Source organism: Empidonax traillii, unplaced genomic scaffold (assembly GCF_003031625.1).
Source record: "Empidonax traillii isolate 1590-97213 ecotype Southwest subspecies unplaced genomic scaffold, ASM303162v1 scaffold229:size1690559, whole genome shotgun sequence".
NCBI classification, from domain to species: Eukaryota; Metazoa; Chordata; class Aves; order Passeriformes; family Tyrannidae; genus Empidonax; species Empidonax traillii.
The window spans coordinates 341,950-359,826 of record NW_020955422.1 but is presented as its reverse complement, the minus strand read 5'-3'; the positions used below and the strand labels follow the sequence as shown (position 1 = coordinate 359,826).

The 17,877-nt window shown below is 40.4% G+C and overlaps 1 protein-coding gene across 1 annotated transcript; it reads left to right on the top strand.

Moving 5' to 3' along the window:
• Window positions 1-11,372: 11,372 nt before the first annotated feature.
• IL22RA2 (interleukin 22 receptor subunit alpha 2) lies at window positions 11,373-17,352 on the top strand. The gene is given in 8 exon segments (XM_027888016.1): window positions 11,373-11,453; window positions 11,770-11,894; window positions 11,896-11,971; window positions 12,911-13,061; window positions 13,887-14,065; window positions 15,068-15,237; window positions 15,662-15,840; window positions 16,921-17,352. Coding segments are annotated over 6 exon segments (771 nt in total). The 5' UTR covers window positions 11,373-11,453; window positions 11,770-11,855; the 3' UTR covers window positions 15,818-15,840; window positions 16,921-17,352.
• The last annotated feature ends 525 nt before the right edge of the window (window positions 17,353-17,877 follow it).

The following is a 17,877-nucleotide window of genomic DNA, read 5'->3' as shown; positions in this document are numbered from 1 at the left end:
TTTGATGAACATAGTAGTTAAGAAGTCCTTTATTTGTTTATGGTAGAGATATGCAAGAAATGTTTGAGAGTTTTTGCCATTATTGGAGGTGCCCTCTTGATTGCCTTCTTCTCTTGAAGGTATTTTTATATTAAATTAAATGCTAGTGTTTCTTTTAAGGAAGAGTATGCATATAAGCTCTTCCTGTATAACTTAAGAATTTGATTCCATGTTAAAGAAGTAGGGAGTAATGGCCATAAACTAAAAATGCCCGAAATTCCACCTCAACATGAGGAAGAACTTTCTTACATTGAGGGTGGCAGAGCACTGAAGCAGTCTACCCAGGGAGGTCGTGGAGTCTCCCTCTCTGGAGACATTCCAAACCCATGTGGACACATCCTGTGACTCCTGTCCTAGGCGACCCTGCCTTGGCAGGGGGATTGGGCTGGATGATCCTTATGGGTCACTTCAAACCGGATTTCATAATTATGGGAAAGAACCAGTTACTTTTAGTTTTTCCTGTGACTAGAAATATGTTATTAGAATCATAAAATACCTTGAGTTGGAAGGGACCCATAAGGATCATCGAATCCCAAGTCCTGGACCTGTACAGGACACCCCCAGGAATCACATCATGTGCCTGAGGGCATCATCCAGACGATTCTTGAACCTGTCAGGCTTGGTGCTGTGATCACTTCCCTGTGGAGCCTGTTCCAGTACCCAGCCAGTTTTCTTCTGGGTGAAGAACGTTCTCCTAATATGCAACCTAAACCTCCCTGAAACAGCATCCTGCCATTCCCTCAGGTCCTATAACTGGACAGCACAGAGAAAAGATCAGTGCCTGCCCCTCCTCTTCCCCTCACAAGGAAGTTGTAACTGCAGTGAGGTCTCCCCTCAGTCTCCTCCAGGCTGAACAGACCAAGTGACCTCAGCTGCTCTGCATACAGCTTCCCCTCAAGACCCTTCACCATCTCTGTAGTTCTCCTTTGGATGCTTCAAGGACCATCACTTTGTAGATTTCAGTTAATTAGCAGGAAACCTTTTTCTTTTGTAGCTTAAGTCCTGTAACCAAAAAAAACCTACCTGTTTTTAAGACTGTTGTTATTTGAGTATGGCTGCATCAATTTGGATCACCAAGATACATTGTATAACCATGTCATATTCTGGATAACTCTGGAATGTATTAGCATGCTGGCTGATCATCATTGAAAAAAAGTGTCTGATGGCTGTTGCACAAATTCTTAGGAAAATTTTTTCAGAATTCATAAGCCTGTTTCTTCTGGGGCATTTTAATTGTAATTCTTAGAACAACATAATCCTTAAACAGAAATCAATAGGACTTCTTCCAAACATGTTTTCTAGCAGGTTGAAAATTACTACCATTTTTCCCCTTTTTATGACGTAACTCAGGAGCTACAACGAAATCACCTGCCTCTAAAAATACATCTCAAGACAATAGAAAAACAGTGCGGTAAGTTGTAGTTCATAAGCTATTGTCATCTGACAGCCCTCTGAATTTTGTAGCATAGAGATTGTAGTTTTGAAAACTGTAAGATAAGGATCTTTTTATATTTTTTGTTATATTTAAAATCCATTCAATCCATTTATTTCCTCTTAGTCAATATTTTCTATTTTTAGGATATGTTTTCTTCAGAACAAAAGAATGCTGTACAGACACAAGTTGATCTATTCATACAGAATTGTATCTTTGTTTTAAAAGATATTTTTGTAGGATTATCAGAACTGTTAGCATGTTAGAGCAGATGGTTTTGAAAGAAAACCAGTGTCATAGTACTTCTCTCCTTACATTTCTCAGTGATATGAGTATTCGTAAGATGAACTTACACAGCAGTTTCTGGACTGCTTCCATTCCTGCATATATCAGATATTGACCACAGTGGTACAAAAGATTTCAAGACAGTAGCTATTTTTCCCATCACAAGCCACAGGAAGGTAACAGATTGCTTAGCAGGATTTTGATAATTATAGGAAAAGCCAAATCAAGCATGTGAATTTTGTATTTATGCTGCAGTGGAAAACCCTACTCAAAAGACTTGAGCATTTGTCAGCTGGCTGTGATTTGTTTTTGCATTATATTCAAACACAGTGAGACCACCTAGCAACTTTTTCAATGTCATGGTCTGGGCTGAGTTCCTAGAAGGCAATGCTTAGTGACTTACTGCTTGGGATCCATTAATGTGTAGGTATCTCCATGGCAGAAGTGCAGAAAGTAACTCTGTTAGTATTACAAGAAGCCTTTTTGAAAATCAGCATTAACTTGCATTTGAAACTGCAACTGAACTGACTTTTCAATTAATCATAGAATCATAGGATCAGCCGGGTTGGAAAGGACCTCTGAGATGATCAAGTCCAACCCCTGATCCACTACCACCACAATTACTAGGCACTGAGTGCCACATCCAGTCTCATCTTAAAAACCTCCAGGGATAGAGAATCCACCACTCTCTGGGCAGCCCATTCCAATGCCTGATTACCCTCTCTGTAAAGAATTTCTTCCCAATATCCAACCTAAACCTCCCCTAGCAGAGCTGGAGACCATACCCTCTTGTCTTACTGATAGCTGCCTGGGAGAAGAGACCGACCCCCACCTGGCTACAACCTCCTTTCAGGTAGGTGTAGAGAGTGATGAGGTCTCCCCTGAGCCTTCTCTTCTCCAGGCTAAACAACCCCAGCTCCCTCAGCCTCTCCTCATAGGACTTGTGTTCAAGTCCCTTCACCAGCCTGGTTGCTCTTCTCTGGACCTGCTCCAGCACCTCAATATCCTTCCTTTTAGTGATGTGGTTCATATCTGAAGCTTCTAGCTGTCTGTCTGCTAAGGAGGTGAGCAGCTGTGTCTTGTGTAGAGCTTGATGTAATCGCTTTCTAAGTTTGGAGGTTTGTTGATAAATATGAATTGTAATAAATACCTCAGGACTTTATAAATGTCACATAACTGTTTAGGTTAAACTTGACTCAGAAGGGATAAATAGAAACTGTGAAGTTGCCTTAGTTTTGGGAAGAAGTTTCTGATCAGACAGTTTGCTGAGTATCTTCTTTGCAACTGCTCAGAGTATTATATCTTCTTGCAATTAGTAGTTTGTTTTCCTTCTGTCAGTCTTGTCCAAAAAAAAATATGTTGATATTCTCCAAGGTGGTCATGAATTACCTGTAGCAGGCATGTGATATATCTGCCTCAAAGCCAAGATCCTACCAGAAGTATCTAATTTCGTGTAAAATTAGATTTACATTCTTAGCAGTGCATGTGGAAACCCTGGTGCTGTTAAGAGCTAAGACTCAGCATCTTAGATTTGTGTGAGCATAAGGGATCACTGTGTTTTATGTTCTGGAAGGTTCTCCTTTGCTGCCACACTGGAAGAGGAATGCAGATAGATGCATTTTAAAACCAAGTGACTGTCTCAGATTGTTTTCTCTTCCCCTTGCAATACATTGTACGTTGTTCTGAATCTTTCAAGTTACAAAGCACAGAAATAAATCATAAACATATGGGAAAAATTTGGCATGGCAGATAGTCACATGTAATGGAAAGGCGCTGTTATCTTGTAAGCTGAAAATCAGGAACAGTAACATTGTTACATACAATAACAGTGCTTGGTACTGGACCACATATATATGTATACATATGCACACAACTGACCTCGTCTTGTAATATTACAAGGTTAAATGTATTTTTCAATGAAAATTCCTGAACTCTAACTACAAAAGCCACTGAATTAGCACCATCCGTGCAGGTCTGTCTTCTGTATGCTGTGTACTTAACAAGTAGCCAATAGCACAAGGATAGTTTAGATGTTTAAATTGTTCTAGCCAGCTTACAGGTTTTTAAATTGTGAAATAAAGTTTAAGGGTGCACAAAGCATGGGATTCTTTTATTAGCTGTGACTTCCCCAAAATGTGAGGCCACAGTGAGACAAGGATGTCTTTCCCGGTCATTAAGCTCTGTTTCTCCCAGTCCTGTTTTTAGCAGTTGCCAGTGGGCTACAAACAGGGCAAGTGCCTCATACTATTTCTGTTAGAATACAATCCAGCAGATTGCAGTGTGAGGACTTCGTGGGACAAGGAAATGGAAATGTCCTTCTAGCTCCAGCTAGTTAGCATTGCTTCTGCAGTTCTGTAATACCAAGTACCTAAGCAATGTCCATGTAGTTGGGAGGCTGTCAGGGAGTATTTATCTCTGCGTTTTCACTTAGTTAGTTAGTTTATTTTAATAAATTAATATTCTTGTGATTAAGAAGTAGTTTGCTTGAGCTTCTGGATATTTGTGCACAGCACCTTGACATAGGATATGAAAGTGCCTAACAGTTACACATTCAAAATAATTTAATATTCATGCCTTTTACAGACCTATCAGCTGTTCAGTATGACACACTTAAAAGGTTTCACCACTTCAGACTTTTTCAGGTGATTTTTACTCTTGTCCTGGCTTCTCAGCGTTCCTCCCTTCCTCCCTCCTAAAGGCAATTTGGGAAATGATGTAATATATGATTATATCCTATGTAAATATTATATCCTATGTAAGAGAAATATTATATCCTATGCATTATATAGTATATTATTATATCTTATATAATAGGATATTATATATTATATAATTTAAATATATATATATACAATTTCTCTTACATAGGATAAAATATATAATTTATATATAATATATATAAATTATATATTTTATCCTATGTAAGAGAAGTTGCATCACAAAAACTTGGCCTAACACTTGATGACATTTCTAAGAACTTCTTTAGTTCTTGTTCTTGAGTAGACATTTCAATTTTTTATCATTAGATCTGCAGTTAACAGTGAAGTAATGTGGCAGTACTGCGTGCTGGCAAAGCATCAAATCTGCTTTTATGTGGTTTTCCACATAAATCAGCAATGTAGTTTAAAAAAATTTTTTTTTCATGAAATCTACTGATGTCTGGAAACAAGACACCATGGAGGGTCCCAGTTGCCTAGAACAGACATGCACATTTATCTGTAATGCTTCAGTAGAAGATTACAGGAAAAGAAAATTGCATGAGAAGACCTGTTTTTCTTAGGGATAGGAGTAACCAGTTGCTCTGAAGTGTTGCCATCTAAATAGTTGAGTATTAATAAGTAAAAGATGTTGTACTTGGTTCAAATTAATAGTTTCAGCATGCCTAAAAAACCCTCAAAAAACCAAAACGCAAAAACACGCAACCAAAACAACCAACCAAATACAAAGCACCTTTCATCTCATGAAATGACTTGCATAGATTTCTCCATTATTTTTTATAATTCAGTCCTCTAACTATGAAGTCCTTGTTTATTAATACTCTATGTTCTCTAAATGGATGCAATCATTGGGCTGAAGTGTGTAATTGAACTGTTGTAAATACTGTACATTTGAAATGTTCTTATGTGAAAATATAACCTCAAAAGAAGAATGTGTCCTTGCCTCTTTATTACTGTTAGCTTTTGTTCTGAAGAATAAATCTGCTTTTGAAGATAGCTCACTTCATGTTACTTACATAGTATATGCTTGAGCATTATTGAAAATCAAAACACTGTTTGGGGGAGATGTGTGTGGCAAATATGTGTGCCTAATTAAATGTAGCCAGTTACTGTACTCTGTTTACCAGCTACACCATCAGCTTTGCAATTTCTTTTTTGCCCTTTGACAGTGTTGATGCAGCCTGCAGTAACTTCAGTCTAGTTCTGGTGCTTGAGCCCAGAGACTCTCCTTATGTTCTATTTTGAAATTATGGACAAGGATTATAATCAAGTGGTTGCACCATTTGAATGGATTAGTTGCTGCAGAGTAAGGAAAGTTGACCTTCCTTAAAACTCTTACTGATTAACGGAAGTTGAAATGATCACAGAAGTCTTATTTGTGTGATGTTTTTATTTCTACTGTCCAGCCCCACCTTGAAAGAGGAAAAGCATTACAAGCAGAGCAGATGATGAGCAGGCAAACCAGGTGGTTCTGCCAGCCAACTCGCTATGTGTTCTGCAAAATTAATCCTGCAGTTGTCAAATACTTGCAGTATGCACAGTAGAATGTCAGGTCTGATCTGGCTTTTTCCTGTGCTGACATCACTCGAATAACAGACTCAGAAAGGCTGCTTAAACAACTTACAGCCCTTCAAAAATACCCTTCCACGGAGACAATCCTTTCAGACTGAAAATAGAGAGTGAGAAGACTAAAAATAAATACACTGTATTTTTTTTCTGGTTATGGCTGTTTTGTGTTATGTTTTGAGTGTTTTGTGGTGTATTTTGCAAATTAATAGCAGCTCATTTAATTACAGGAAGGGTGGAGGGCACATGCAGTCCCATTCCAGAAGACAGGAACCATAACTAGTGTTGTGTGCTTTCTGTTACTGGGTTTGGTAGAGTTGAGGCCTATAATAATGACCTGCTGCAAATGCGATGAAATGTGAGATAAATTAAAATGAGTAAGGAAGGGTAGCAAAAGCTTGCCTGAATGGCTAGAGGGCAGTGGTAGCAAGGAGGTAGAGAGCACCTTTGCCCTTCCTAAGTCCTTTCTTCCATGTGGATTCATCCCTGGTACCAATCTGGCCTTATATCAGCTTTTAGTATAGTACCAGTTCCTACCTATCCCCAAAATCTGAATGTAAGTTGCCATAGAACACTGTGAATTTGGGTTGTGAAATTACAAAGAATTACTTAATCAGTTGCTTCAAGTTGTGCAGCAAAACTAGCAATTTTATTTGACATACACAAAACTTCATTTCCTCTAAGAAGAAGAATATGGAACAAAGCTTTTTGTCATTAAGAATCACAGCGTGATCAAAATTTTCAGGTTAAATGGTCATGTTGCAGTAGACTCGAAACTAACACCTCTGAGAAGTGTGAAAACCACTTCCGCTAAGTATGGAGTGTTCTGTCCCGAAAACCTCAGCATACTGATTCCTGAATGTTCAGGAACCGTATCTATACAAGATCTGAAACAGTGTACATATTAAAAAAGGCAGGCTTGTAAAACTACGGTGTTTATACAAATTCAGTAGTCATTTGGAGATAGTGGTGGTAAAGACTTGTTAAAATAGACTTCTGGTCTAGAGTTAGTGCTCCTTGGATGATAGAGAAATGGTACTGAGAATTCAAAAGACAACCACAGAACTGAGCCACAGGGTAGAACGTGTGATGCTTAAAAACTTTTACCTCCAGAAGAGATGAGTGAAAGGCAGGGGGTTTTTTATTTCTGGGTTTTTTTTTCCCTTGGTCAGGGAAACCCTTGGAGCTTGGATCTTTCTGGGATTCATTGCCCAAAGTAGCTACCAGAAATTTTGATTACAGATGTGGAGAGAGCCATTCCAGTTCTTCCCATCTTTTTCTCTGAGTGCATACCTTCCGGCCTCTTGGCCTTCCTGTGCTGTGTGGTGAGCCAGCCTGGTGTAGTCTGTGAACTAGACAGGACTTCGGTGGTCAGGTACAGAGATTTCCTGTAGCCACTGCCCACAAAAAAATGAATGTGTGAGTCATAATCCTGTCCACCCTACTAATGTATCAGGAGTTGCCTCAGCTGCCTCGGGTGGCAGTGTGTCAGAGAGAGCAAGAATTTGCACTGCCAGGCTTTGAGCCTCCCTTTCTTTACTTTGGTAGGTGGACCAAGAAGGCATTATCAATGTTTGTGTTGTACCTCTGCAGACTTATCTGGGGTTTTCGCTGGCTGAGTGAGCATCTGGCACCTTTCCTATACTATTAAGATTACTTAAGCAAACCAGACAAATTGTGGAATATTAATTCCGCTTGTCTCCAAGTTGGTAGTCTTTTTGTCTGCACATAATTTGTGGAGGGATCCACAATGTAAAGAAAAGTGGATCTTTTCTCAATGGGCTCAAACAAACTACAGCACTCCTTAGAGGTAGAAAAAATACAATCATATGGCTTTGCAAATGAGAAAAACTGACAATTTTTTAAGGGAACCTGTCATTTAAATAAAATGTTTTGAGCTATTGTGGGGTTTGCTGTTAATTTCAGTTCCTAATAAATGTTAAAATTGGTTACTAACTTCCTGGTGCAATTCAGTGTCTTGCACATTCTTAAATAAATAGTGCATGTGCAAATAATGACTTGCTATTTGCAAGCCTTCAACAGATCTTCATCTTTAATACGTTCAGATGTCCTGTTATCTAGATGCAACTACAGCATTGGGAATTTCTAACTGTAGTCTTTAAGATGTTGACTCAAGCCATTTAACAGTGAGAGCTGAACGGTTTGTACCTGTGGGCAGGAAGCAGGGAAAGCACGCACTGTGCAGTGAAAGTCTACCTCGCTTCCTCAGAAACTTCTCTGTGAGAACTCATGTGATGCAATCCCTCTTCCCTAAAGAGGAGGGAAAAAAAATCTGAAAAGTCCCTGCTGGCTGACTGTGGCTGTTTGCTTTCTTTTTTTTTTATCTTGTGTGTAGTGTAGAGATTCATTTTCCCTGTCCCCACTGAGCTGGTGAAGCCCTGCTGCACCTGACACACCAGAAGAGGCTGAGGGAGCTGGATCCCTTCAGCCAGGAGAGGTGGCACTCAGGAGAGATCCAACTGCAGTAGCCAACTATAACAAACGTTTGCAGAAATGACGGATTTTTCTCCCAAGGCCCCCAGTAAAAACATATAAACCAGCTGTCATAAACTGCAGCAGGGGAATGCCACTAGGATATGCAGGAGGAAACTCACACTGAAAGTGATTAAGTGTAGGATAAAATTGCTATTAGCCCTGTGCTGAGCATTAGGCTGGACTGGAAGACTTCCAGAATCCCCTCCTAAGACAGGTTTTCCTGTGAGTCCCCACTGGCTGTTTAGAAAAGATTGAAAGCTCTAGCTCCAGTTGTGAATAGTATTTAGGTCCAGAGTAATGTGAACTACTCATTTTTTTTTATTTTTGTGTGAAATGCCACACCAGAGACTTGCCTGGCCTCTGACAATTACTACAATGTTTTGGGAATTTCTCCCCTTTTTTCATCCTCCTGCACCCTCGTTCAGCAAAACCCACCGTCATATCCACTGCAAGTATCAGAGACTCACAGCCAAAGGTGATGCTACAGTAGCAGTTTCAGGGTTAAATTATCTCCTCTCACGTATGGACAATAACTCATTTAAGGGAAAAAGAAAGAAAAGGAATAACCAAGGAGATGGTGCCATCAAGTGAGATGAATCAGGCAGCTTTTCATCAAGAATGTACTTAACTTTTACCTCTGTATAGCAATAGTTTGTCTTCAAGAGAAAAAAAGCTGTTTTCACGGCATTCTGGTAGGTTTCTGTTCGAGGAATGGAAAAGATTCTCATGCCCAGAGTTCTATAGTGGTTCACAAAAACATCGGTTCTGCTGTTTCACAGCAGTTTGTATCAAAAAGATGCTTCATTGTAAGTGAGGATGAGGTAGTAGCATAACTACTTATGTGAATTCTGCTGGAGAAAGTAATATATTTTTATTTTCGATTTCTTCATAAAGTTCAGAGCACTCTTAATACTGTTTTTAAAAATTCTTTTATTTTAAATAGCATTGCAGTGCACTTCATTCTGTAGTGTCCCTCAATCCTTTTTAAAATGTACTCTATACGTATTCTATGAGACGTCGGTGTATCTACATATCTATATGTGTGTGGGTGTGTGTGTAGCTGGTCCTTGTTTGACTGCAGTAATTTTTATCACAGAAAGCCCTGAAGCAGCATGATTGAAGCTGGTGAATAGCACAACATTACAGGTGCCGATAACCTGCTATTGAAACAGTGTCTGTTTAAATAACAACCAAATTTATGTGAAGAGTTACCAATTAATGCAGAAAGCTGAGCTCAATTGCAGATAAAGCGCTATCAGTGTGCAATACACAGGAGACCATGAGTTTTTCCACGTGACAGAGCAGTTTCACCACGTGGCAGAGCAGTCTTTTCTCAGCAAAACCGACTGGTGCCAGGCAGGCTGGCCCTCAGTTCTGCATTTGTAGGAGGAGCCACCATCAAATGCAATTTTGGCAAAGGTCCACGCTTCAGCTCCTGGCAATGGGCTGTTAACGTGATGTATGGGAAGGTGTGTTGTTACTATTTGAGCAAACAAATACATGACCTGTGACTAAACTTTGATGACTTTTAAGTCTAGTGATTGGTTTGTAAAAGTTCCCTATTCCCGCACTTGAGCTCATGCAACATGATGAAATACGAATTGCATTTGATGTGGGGAACTACTTAAAGGTCACTGAATTTTGAAAATGTGTTTGGGAAATGGACAGATAAAAAATTTACAGCCAGGGTAGACTTTCTGCCTTCTGCCTTCATTTTGGTAGGTATTTTTTTTACTTCATTTCTTCTCAATTCTTTAATTCCCTTAATTGTTTTCACTAATTAGTTATTCAAAGCTACACAGTTATCCTTTTAGTGTATCTGTTGCAGATTTGGTGCTTGTATAATGAGGTATAGGTGATCAGCTGAACTGAGAGCCTGTGCCCATCTGTCTGACCAAGGTCAGCTTCTTGATTAGATGTTGTCCAGTTTGCTGGATGAATATAACTGAATATAAATGGTTGCTTTTAAATAAAAGAATATCTTAATTTTAACCAGAACTTAACACTGTTTCAATCTTACAAGTGTTTTGCCTCCACCTTTTCCCAAAGCAAAAGTGATTCTCTGATAATTTTTTTTTGTGTGCAGACAAGTGGTCTTCACATCCATTACTCCTTTGGTGGGGGTTGTTACACAGTGCAGCGTTAAGTCATACAAAATTTGCATTTTTCTCCTCTTGCTTGTCATCATGAGTTTGCAGAAAGATAATGAATCCTGGTTTTTGCCTAGTTGCACGAGTGCATGAGCAGTGAAGCACCGGTGGGTGTCAGCACCGGGGAGCTTTCAGAGAGGGAGGCGTGAGGGGCAAGGCCAGGCAGCAGGGCCAGCGAGCTCCCAACTGCCCCAGTAGCACCACGTTCACCACCAGCAACTGACTTGGCTGAGTTTTCCATACGCCCCAGGAGCACAAAACTCCCACCAGGGAGGAGTGCATGTGGCATTAAACATTAGTAAGCACAAAGTGAGATTTTTTTTTTTTTTTTTTTTTTTTGCCTGGGAGCCCTGGCATCTCCAGCCCTGGGGTTAAGCTTGTAGGGGGATGTACATATTGGGAAGACAGGATTCAGAGTACAGCATCAACAAATGCCAATATTTGTGCAGGCAGTGTTGCAGCACAGCTGCACCAGTTGTGGCATATTAACTGGCAGTCTGAAAGTCCAGCCCAGAGAGGCACTTTGGCCCAGTGGGCTGGGCTTACCTTCTCATTCCCTGTTAGGAGGTTGGTAGTCTTGCAGCCTCCTGTCATCTCTCCAGCAGCCCGTGTGGTGTGAATGTGCTGCCCAACAGCCAGCAGCGATTTTGCAGACCCTCATTCTTCCAGTGATACACTCCTAGATGGTGTCCTGCTGTGAACACACCTGCAAACTCCGTCTCATATTTGATCCAGAGACAGTCTGTCAAACCAGAGGACAACCCCCGGGTAGGTCTTTTATACATTTGAAGCAAAATTTCTTGTGTTCTTCAGCTCTGAGCAACTAGTGAGCTGAAATATAAATAAATAAATAAATAAATAGATGAATTATTTAATAGATAAAAAGGATGGCAAGCAAGCTTCTGTAATAAATTTATAGGATAAAGCAATACTGACAGATGTCATTTGGGAATTAGTCTCTTTAAAAACGGGCCTTATTTAAGAAGGTTTTCTTCATAATTAGTTCCAAACTTCAGCATGACTGGAGCTGCCAAGTTGGAACAATTGCTCATTTTTAATTTAGAGCAACTCATATGTTTTCCAGCTAAATTAAACCAAACCGGGGAATTTGGAAAACCACTGAGAATAAGGGGAAGTCTGGAGTGATTAACAATTACTTCCTCATAAGACATGCCCAAGAGGAAGAGAGGTGCTTTTCACTCATGGAGCTGCTCTCCTAAGGATGAGGAGCATCATGCTTTCCTTCCTCTGCTTACTGATGCACCTGCTTCAGGATGAGATAACTTGTAAGTCAGGGCTTTTTGTTCTTTTCCTATGTGGGAAGGGGGAGGGGGACAGGTCCTGTTTTTGAATCTCTGGATGAGTCAAGAAATCTCTAGAGCTTTTGCTGGGTTTCAAAAGTCCAGTCACTTTCAAATTAGTCTGTTATTTTATCTTTCAAGGTTCTGAAATGCAGATAAAACAAGCATGTTACCCATTAGATTTATTCATGGCTGTATTATCAGTTTCAGTTCAGCCCATTCAAGTCTTACTTGATTCTGCAAAACCCAGAAAAATACTAGGATTTGGATGTTTCAGAGAGGATTTTAACTGATTCTGTTATCAGTAATATTGCAGTTTGAAAACAGATAACCTTAAAAACTGTCAGACAGCTTTTCCAGTAGTGCAGACAGGAAAAGCAGTGAATCTCAGGTTATTGCTTATTAGGCAAGAGCTGATAAATGCAACTGTGGCAACAGTTAAAAGAGCTGTAATCTCTTCAGGTTAAAACTGAGATGCAGAGGAAAGAGCATTTGACTTTTAACTACTGATTGGGCTGCTTACTGCAGACTCTGTGGACAGATCCAAAGGATTTGTTTCCTGGGATGTGCATGAGGCATCTTACACAGCAGTTAACTTACTAAGGAAAAAAAAACCACAAAAATTAAAAAAAAAAAAAAAAAGAACAAACAAACAAACAAAAAAACCCACCAACAAAAAATCCCCACCCAGACAGTCCACATAAAAGTGTTCCTTTCATAATACTAAATATGTTTGTTCTGTAACTACTAAATCTCATGACTTGGAACATTTTGATCGTGAGATCCAGAAGATTTAATTTTCCCTCTGTGGTTTGCTAGTCATGAAACCAAATATAGGTCTATAGCAATACCCCCACGATTTCAATACAGAGGAGCGTGTCTGGGACAAACATGTTATGTTAGCATTCCTTATTTTATTTGCAGCACTTTCAGTTATGGAAAACCAAGACCTGCAAGACTCAATTAAGCCGCAGAAGGTAGAGTTTCGTTCGTTAAACTTCAACAGCACTTTGCATTGGCAGCCTGGGTGGGCCAGAGAGGCGAGAGACACACTCTACTTTGTGCAGTACAAAGTGTAAGTACCAGGGGAACTCCAGCGTCCCACTGTGCCAGGGCCTATCCCTGCTGGCCACATGAAAAGGAGTTCTCAGGTGACATGGGATATTCTCCTCATACCTGGGGAACAGCCACATCCCGCTTGGCTGCCAGCTCTCAGTTGTCACTGCACTTATCAATTAATATCCCATAAGGTGCAGCCAAGCAGCATGAGGCAGACAAGGAACAAGCACCTCCAACAACTGTACCCTCATTGCACCACAGAGTTGAAGGAAAATGTAGTTTGCAGGGGAACTGTGAAGGTCACTGGGTCCAACAGCCTGCCTGAAGCAGGTCTGGCTAGGTGAAGTTCTTCTGGAATAGGACATTTAAGGTATTTCAGTGGCCCACCTTGCCCATGACAGTGTCTCAGGGTGCCTTGGATGGCAAGCTTGAGGCAGCACTAGGGGCTGGTCCTCAGGGTCTGCTCCCATCCCTGTCACACTTGGTGAGTGCCTGAAATCATCATTGCCCTTGAGAAATTACCTGGTGAAATCTGGCATTCTGCTCCTTGTTGAACATGCTGGCTAAGCCAAAGCTTGCCTTCCTCTTCCACGGGACAAGAGGTGGCTTCCTACAGGGCTGGTGACCCATGTCTCTGCTTTAAGTTTCTTTCAGAAAAAACAGAAACCAGTGGCATCCAAATGCCCATGAAATCAACCATCCCAGTCACCAAACTGAAGGCAGTTAATTTTCACAGCAGAACACCTGTCAGTGACACCGAAGTAAAACAGAGGGCTAACAATCTGCATGGACCCAGTCGGTGACAGCTGAAGTTTACGTCCTTCCTTCTCTTTCTCCACAGTTATGGGCAGACCACGTGGCAAAACAAAGATGAGTGCTGGGGAATTCAAAGCCTTGTCTGTGACCTAACACATGAGACCTCTGACATCCGGGAGCCTTACTACGGAAGAGTGAAAGCCGCATTGGCTGGTGTCTATTCCAACTGGAGCCTCAGCTGCAGATTCACTCCCTGGCGAGAAAGTAAGTGCAAACATATGGGTCTCTCAGAAAGGAATTTGAGCTTACAAGGCATGGAATGCATAATTTCTGCCCACAATTTGCAAGCGTCGTTTTCTAGCTACAAGGCTATACTTAAAGAAGTTGTGATTCAATTGGCCCCAGGTGTTATACTGAAATAATTTTCCCCACACTTGAAAGACAACCAATTATGGCTAAATGGCCACTTACCAATGGCTAGGAGATCAAAAGTGCCCAGATCCCTTTAATTCAACTTCTTCCTCAGGGCGTGGAACTACACTAATTATTTTCAGCCAGTTTTCAAGCTGCTAGAAGGACAGGATGCAAGATGGAAAAAAAAAGAAACATTCCCTGCTTGGGTCAAAAAGAGAGCTGAGTGCTGTGTGGCCACCATTCTCTTCATATTTATGTGTTTTCCTCACTGCAGGAAAGGACATAGAACAGACATGTGCCAAGCTTTTAGTTAGTTCTGTCATTATAATGCCATAGGATGGTAGAAGTGGAGGACTGTCCAAACACTGAGCAGTGTCAGTCTACCTACCTGAAAGTTCCCCATGAATTAACCAATTTTCCCTCAAAGGTCAATGCGAAATTGAATTGTCAGTGTGGGTCACTTCACTGCTCAGAAGTGCAAACTACCTTGAGCCTCCTGCATAAATGCATCCTTGGCATAACTGAAATTATTCAAATGGATGTTTTATGCAGTCCAAGCACACAGACAAATATGAGGGAAAAAGAAAATCAGGGCAAAGGATCCAGAACATTTTGCTTGACGAGTCAGCACTCAGCAACATGCAGCTCTTAGAGATTTCAAAAAGACTGTTTCAAAGATAGCAATAACCAATTAATAACCACCAAGAAGTAAAAATTCATAAAGTGGCACTTTAAATACAGCATAACATATTGTTGGCAACATGAACATTTGTTGAACAGATTCAAACTGCATTCTATGAAATACTATTAATAAACTAGAATTGTGTTTATAGCTTTGGGTTTTCTCCTTAGCTATGATAGGACCTCCAATAGTAACTCTGGTTCATAGCAACAAATCCGTTATAGTAAAGCTCCAGGCTCCACGTTCTCCATTTAAAAGGAAGAAAGGCAGCAAGATACCAATGACAAATTATTATGATCTACTGTATCAAGTCTTCATAATTAACAACTTGCTAGATGAGGTAAGTGTATATTCAAATATGAACCCTTTACCATTGAAAAGCCAGGAAAGTATGGGCACACCCTTCTTGTTCTACAGCTGAAATAGTCTTCTGGGATTGTGAGAGCATTGATGACTGCATGGGCGTTTGTAAACAGAGTAGGCTTACTTTTCAGGAATCAAATTTGATTGAACTGAGTTGTAATTCCTCCCTGTATTATTTCTCATCAACGTAGTATTTCGTACTCTAAGATCTAGATTAAAAAATTGAGACAGGAGGGGAAATTGAGGGGAGGGGAAGAATTTTCTTTCAAAATCATAAATAATTATTAATGCCATGGACTTTGTGCTGTTCTGCACCCTCTGTTGTTATTAAACTTTACTCACAAACACATTTGCCAGGCAAATGTGTTTGACTGGCTCTTTTTTCTCCACTGTATCTGAAGCAACACAGAGTCCTGGTGTATGAAGGAAAAGAGAAGGTTATTAAATTAAAAGATTTGAGGCCTGGAGTCAGCTACTGCATCGTGGCTAAAACGTACGTGCCCATGCTGGACCGCAGCAGTGCCTACAGCAGCAGGCAATGCACCGTGCTGCAGTGACAGGGCTGGCACCTCTGTGACGGGTAAGTCAGTAGCTGAAACTGGAGATGACTCTGGAAGTCAGGATCTATCCCCTCACAAAGGCAGATGTTCTCCAAAATGAGAAAATAAAGTGTGGCATAGAAACTGCCATACCATGTGACAATATTAGCTAAAATTCTTACATAATCTCAGTTAGTTGCACACCAGGTAAGAATGATAAGGCTAAGGAGATTAGAAGAATGGGATAGAAAATTATTTGCATGCTGACACTGTCCTCAGAATTATCTCTGTCCCTTTCTTTAAACAGTTATAAATAGTATTTCTTTCATAATTTTTTTCTGTTAAGTAGGAATTAATCAGGAAAATGAGTTACCTGCAACTTTATTACCATGCAGTTCTCTTGCAAGCTCTGCAATCCTATTCTGTTCAGAAATTTATCTGATGGATTAATTAAAATGTGCCTGTCCCCTTTTCATAGCCACTCTTCAGTGTAATTTTTTTTTAAATAAATCAGTTATCAAATTTTGTGAGTTCCTATGGACCAAAATGCAAGAGGTAGCTCCATTAGCTGATCTGAAAATTTGTTTTTTTACTTCATCAGTAGACTATCTGCATGTATTGTATGCCCAGCAAAGAGATTTACTATCAATCCTGTCTTGCAGGTGCAAAGTCATGGAGTGTACAAAGACCTAGCCCACAGTTGACTTTATTGGAATTGGCCTTAGCAACCTCATATTTGGACCCTTTCTAGGGGGAAACTGGAAAAGCATCAGAGTTTGAACCTGGGCTTCTGTTCTACCCTAGTTGTAATACCCTAACTATAAAAGTTTTCCTTTCTTCTGCTTCATGATATGATGCATAACATTGGTTTCTCTTGAGTCTCGGTCAGTGGATTTAGGCTAAGGGGGGAGCCAGTTTCTAGGGGACTTTCCTGCAGTTTTGCTCACTTTGCCAGTACTGTAAAGAGCTGGAAGCTCAGATTAGAGCTGGACTTCTAAACAACCTGCAGAGGTGCAGGAGGGATGCACGAGAATGGCATGTGTTCAATGTCAATTCAGTTTAATAGCACCCAGCTTAAATGCACATTCCAGCAGCAATTATCTTTCTCTTCTCAATTACAGGGATAATGGCAGAAGATGCCTTCCATCACAGATCCAGTTGTAAATCAGCACCTGTTGTCTATGTCTGGAATACATACTTGGACACTTTTTAAACTAACCTTTGCTGCAATAAATTATTTGATTCATCACAATTGTTTTATGCTACATGAAGGTCAAGGATTGTTTTTATGTCCTATATTACAATTTATGATGGTATGTATTTGCATTTTCAAAGGAAAAAGCCTTGTAATATGAAGGAAAAACCATGCAAAAAGCATTTGTGGAAATATTCCTAAGATTCCTTCAAGGTTTTTTCTATTTTATGCCTTGGACTTAAAATACAATTTATAAAACAGAAATTTCGGATATTTTATGTCTTCTAGAACAATAGTTGCAACAGAAGATGAAAAAACTGCCCTCTCTTTAAAATAAAAAATGTCCAGTACAGGAGTATGCCCATGCTCACAGTGTCTTCCTAGTACCCTCAACATAACATTTCTGTCAGTGAAAACAGTATGTGATTAGCCAGGAACTAATTTAAACAAAAACAGGAAAGATCCTTTCTTTTACTCGATGAAAGACAATTAAAAGGAAGAGACTCTCAGCAAGTTTGCTGATGATACAAAACTGGGGGTCCAGGTTGATACCCCTGAAGGTTGTGCTGCCATTCAGTGCAACCTTGATAGGATGGAAAATTGGGCAGAGAAACGTAACAAGGGCAAGTGCAGGGAACTGCACCTGGGGAGGAATAACCCCAATTACCAGTACAAGTTGGGGGCTGACCTACTAGAGAACATCTCTGCAGAGAAGGACCTGGGAAGTATTGGTGGATTACACATTGACCACGAGTCCACAGTGTGCCCTTGTGGTCTGGAGGGCCAATGGTATCCTGGGGTGCATCAGGAAGAGCACGGCCAGCAGGTCGAGGGAGGTGATCCTCCCTCTCTACTCAGCCCTAGTGAGCCCCCATTTGGAGTA